This window comes from Bos indicus x Bos taurus, chromosome 23 (genome assembly GCF_003369695.1).
Source record: "Bos indicus x Bos taurus breed Angus x Brahman F1 hybrid chromosome 23, Bos_hybrid_MaternalHap_v2.0, whole genome shotgun sequence".
Lineage (NCBI taxonomy): Eukaryota > Metazoa > Chordata > Mammalia > Artiodactyla > Bovidae > Bos > Bos indicus x Bos taurus.
In genome coordinates this window covers 472,935-477,663 of record NC_040098.1, presented here as the reverse complement: position 1 = coordinate 477,663, position 4,729 = coordinate 472,935, and the positions used below count along the sequence as shown (strand labels likewise).

General features: G+C 37.3%; 1 protein-coding gene across 1 annotated transcript; it reads left to right on the top strand.

The window, feature by feature from the left end:
* The first annotated feature begins 337 nt into the window (after positions 1–337).
* Positions 338–1,255, top strand: LOC113882169 (putative olfactory receptor 4A4). Its single transcript, XM_027525372.1, has one exon. It carries the CDS (start codon positions 338–340, stop codon positions 1,253–1,255), a length of 918 nt encoding a protein of 305 aa, XP_027381173.1.
* Positions 1,256–4,729: the final 3,474 nt, after the last annotated feature.

Below are 4,729 nucleotides of genomic sequence, written 5' to 3'. Positions count from 1 at the left end.
ATCAACATTTATTTTTTATATAACATATTAATTAAATATATAATTTTATCAACTTCCAAATGGAAGGAGATTGTAGCAACTCATTTACTTAATAATGTGTTCTTTTCTCACATATGTATTTTAATTACTTGCTGCTCTTTAAGATTTTTGAGGTGCAGGGCAATGTATTACTCAGCATTCTATTACAATATCTGGAAGTATTGGATCATAATAAACTATAATCCTCATTGAGTGAATATATGAGTAAACTATCTTAAGACTTCAGGATTCACTAATAACAATTATATTTACAGGTAATTTTGACCTGAACTCTGAAATAATACAGGCAGAAGCACCTATGGAACAAAGGAACAATGTAACTGAATTTGTCCTTTTGGGGCTCACTCAAAGCATCCAGGGCCAGAAAATATTATTTGTCATGTTCTTGTTCATCTATATTGTGACCATGGTGGGCAACTTACTTATTGTCCTGACTGTGGTGGTCAGTTCAATCCTGGATACCCCTATGTACTTCTTTCTTGGCTGCTTATCATTTATGGATGCTATTTATTCTACTACAGTCACACCAAATATGATTATAGACTTGGTGTATGGAAGGAAAACCATTTCCTTCCAAGCTTGCATGACCCAGCTTTTTATATGGCACTTTTTTGGCGGTGCTGATATATTCCTCCTGGTGGTCATGGCCTATGACCGCTATGTTGCCATCTGCAAACCCTTGCATTATTTGACCATCATGAATAAGAGAGTGTGTGTTCTGTTGCTGTTGTTGACCTGGATTGGTGGGTTTTTACATGGTATATTTCATCCTCTCTTTGTCTACAATCTTCCCTTCTGTGGCCCCAATATCATTGACCACTTTATGTGTGACATGTACCCCTTGTTAAAACTTGCTTGCACTGACACCCAGGTTACTGTCATTACAGTGCTTACCAATGATGGGGCAATATGTGTGATCATCTTTTCTCTCTTACTCATCTCCTATGGGGTCATTCTGTGCTCCCTGAAGAATCGTGGTCAGGTAGGGAGGCGCAAAGCCTTGTCCACCTGTGGCTCCCATATTACTGTGGTGGTCCTCTTCTTTGTGCCCTGCATTTTTATGTATATGAGACCTCCTTCTACCTTGTCCGTTGATAAATCCTTGACTCTGTTTTACAGCATTATCACCCCTATGTTGAACCCACTCATCTATACTCTGAGAAACGGTGAGATGAAAAATGCCATGAAAAAGCTGTGGACCACAAAAAGAAAATGATACATCAGGAAAATGTATCACCTATTTTCAATAAATAATTGCTTTTAACAGGAAAGTCTTGTGTGATTATTTAGGTGGCTCAGACGGTAAAGTGTCTGCCTAGAGTGCAGGAGACCCGGGTTCAATCCCTGGGTCGGGAAGATCTCCTGGAAAAGGGAATGGCAACCCACTCCAGTATTCTTGCCCCCACCCAAAAAAAGGGGGCTCAAAGAAATATTAAATTACTACTCAGGGTTAATACCTTGGCCATGATGAAATCATTTATTATGTGAACACTTCCAATGATCAAAATACACTTTTAAGGATTTTCATAATTTCCTAGTTCAAAGTATATACTTTGTTTCAAATACATTTTTAAGATTGTCACATTTTCTTATGAAAACATGTACAGTTTAGAGGTGTAAAGTATCTCTATAAGACTATATAAATTTATGTGTTATATATGAATTAAGGTATAGTTTATACTGTAGATTTATTTTAGTTGGTGTAAGGTTTTCTCAAGTTTCTCTCAAATAATATAATCTTTTTAATAGAATTCATTACATTTTTTCAGAAAAATAATAGCAATATGGCATTGAAATTTTGTTAACTCCTCTGCACACAAAGACAGCCTATTGCCGAGGTCCAGTCCCAGCTGATCCAGGGAGTTTGAAGCGGGGACGGTGTTGGCGAGGATCAAGATACAATAGCTTCAATTAGATATTAATTAGAGATGTAAAGAGTAACAGAATGAGGATAGCTCAGTAGGAAAATTCAGTGGAGAAAAGAGGCTGAGTAGCTTGGTTTATGCAGGAAACCAATAAAACTTCAAGATAAGAAGCTTGCACCACTTACATAGGCTGCAGGCGTCCTTCTGTTCTCCCGAAGGAGAGGAGACACTGAGGCCTCCCCGGTCGGGTCTTAGAAGCCCAGGCATAATTAGTAAGCATGGCGGGCTCTGCGCTCCAGATGGAAACTTCAGCCAGAGTTTGAGAGAGAGAGCCACATGGGGAGACCAGTATTTCGAGAAACTGATCCCAATTCTTTATTTTCCATGGTCTACTTTTATGCACTGAGATATTATGCAAAAGTCATGTGGGGTCAGCAGTCCTGACTTTTATCAAAGTCAGGTGCTTCATACAAATGTATACAGAGGTCTTAGGGGTGTTACATCATCTTCTGGCCAGGGGGCCTGCTGACAATTTATGACCCTCTCCTTGTGACAGTGGTCAGTCAACCAGGACACTTATTTCTCCAGGGGTGATTATTCTTAAAACAGACTCCACCTTCCGAAGGTACCAGATAAAGTTACATTCCTATAGGGTGAGGGTGTAGTGGGTTTTAATTAAGGAAAGAATTTACTTAGCCTAAGGTCTAACGTGATTTATATCAAAGGTTAATACTTATTTCTTCTATATATTCATTAATGTGTGTAAGGGCAAGGGATGTGGAGACTTAGCAGCGAACATTGGCTCAACAAATGAAAAACTCTTCACCAATACAATTTCTAATCAGCCCATTATACTTATACTAATAGTTTTCTAACTTCTCTAAAGAATCTGTTTTTAGAAGGTGTAAAGCATCTCGTGCTTCTCACGGTTGGGAGGCTGTGAGCAATCACATGTGGCCGGACAAGCCTGTCAGGCAGGCTAGAGAACCTTCAGAGGAGTTTGTAGGTTAAAACACTCTTGTCACACCCAGGAGTTTTTCTTAACTGGAGCTCTAAGTTAACTCCTTCTCTGAAAGAGGTGGTGGGGGACAGCCCCCCTGTGAAGTCAGAGGTGTAGGTGAGAGCACAAAGTAGTAAAGTAGGCAGGCTCTGGTTATGGGGGTAGATGCTTGAGAATTTCCAGGGGGACTCCTGAGGCTTGATCCCGTCTTTGCGTATGTCGAGCCTCCTTCCTCATGACCTTTGCCACGGGTGGAGGTCCTCCAGCCAGCTCCCCGCAGCCTATATTAATTTTGAAGTATCTATCTTAGTTTTATAGTTACAATGTACCTTGCATATATTATTTTTTGATATTGCTTGGCATGTTAACACTGAAGTAGAATGGTGATTCAGAGTTATAAGTATTAAATGTAAGGAAGCCAGATTTATAAAAATAAATCAACAAAATATAAATGCAGAAATATAACCAAATCTTAATCATACTCCTAATTTAATAATGATGATCCTGTGAAAGTGCTGCACTCAATAAGCCATGAATTAACTTGTAATAAGTATTCATCAGTATGCAACAGATTTGATATACTTGTGTTACTCTGTGTATATATGTATATTTGTATAGTGCATTATCTATCTCTTTATCTTACCTGGCAAGCTATTTCAGTTAGTTCTCCACATTGAAATTTTCATTTTAAAACTTTGAAAATAAGGATTTATTTTCCCTAACAGATTCTTATGTATTGAACACCTATGCAAGAGTTTTTTATCCATGTCTACTGAATCTGTAATTTACTTTATATTTTTACAACAATATAACAATGTTAAATTGTATGTGGATAAAAGTTTTAAAGGATAAAACATCAATTAATAAATGCCATAATCATCTTCAAAGTAAAATGACTCAGTAAGATTCTCTTTCTTAGAGGCAAGAATATTTTCACATTAACCCCAGAAAGAGTATCAGAAATTATTAAATTGGAATGCAGCTTCCTTTCAAAAGCTTGTTTCTCATCAAGTAATGATAAACATAGCAGGAGAATGAGAATACTTAAATTTCTCCTAAGTTTATGGTTAGGACAAGCAGTTGTATACTTATCCATGGAAAATGGCAATTCACCAAGCATTTAGTCATCATCTAATAGGTTTCAAGAACTACAGATATTATGCCAGGTACTATGATAAGTGAGGAAACACAATTGAATGCTATATGTGTTCTGATAAGTACCAGAGAGGATGAGTTGCCAAAGACTTTTATATATGTGTATGTATGTATGTATATATATAATCCTTAAAATGCCTGCTTATGATAGATATTTATTGATGATGTCTTTCCACAGTAAGAGCAGAGGGTTCAGATGCAAATTCTAATAGAAGAGGGAATAACTCTTACATCTGAGGGGTAACTCTAGGCTTACAGGATAAATCTGAGAATTGCAATTTGTAAATTGACTAAAAGGAAGGCTCAGAAGTACAGAGCACTAAGATGACTTATCAGATTCACGTGGAATTGGAGCCAGGAGAAAAATCCAGATCCCATGTAGATAGCCCAATGTTTTCTTGGTAAATTAAAAGTTAACCAATAGATGTTTACAGGTGAGAGAGACTAGATGTCTGAAGAGGTAGAAAGCATCATGGAGGAAGAATTAAAAAGAAAAAAAAAAACACATTAAAACAACTACAGGGCAAAAGTACCAAGGACATGCTACACAGTCATTGTAACTGCTCTGTTTTTGTTCTAAGACATTCAGACAATAACTCTTTCCTCATTAACAAGTATCATTCTTTATCTTTGTAGGCAATTCAGGCCCCAGGAAGGTGGGAGTTCGTAA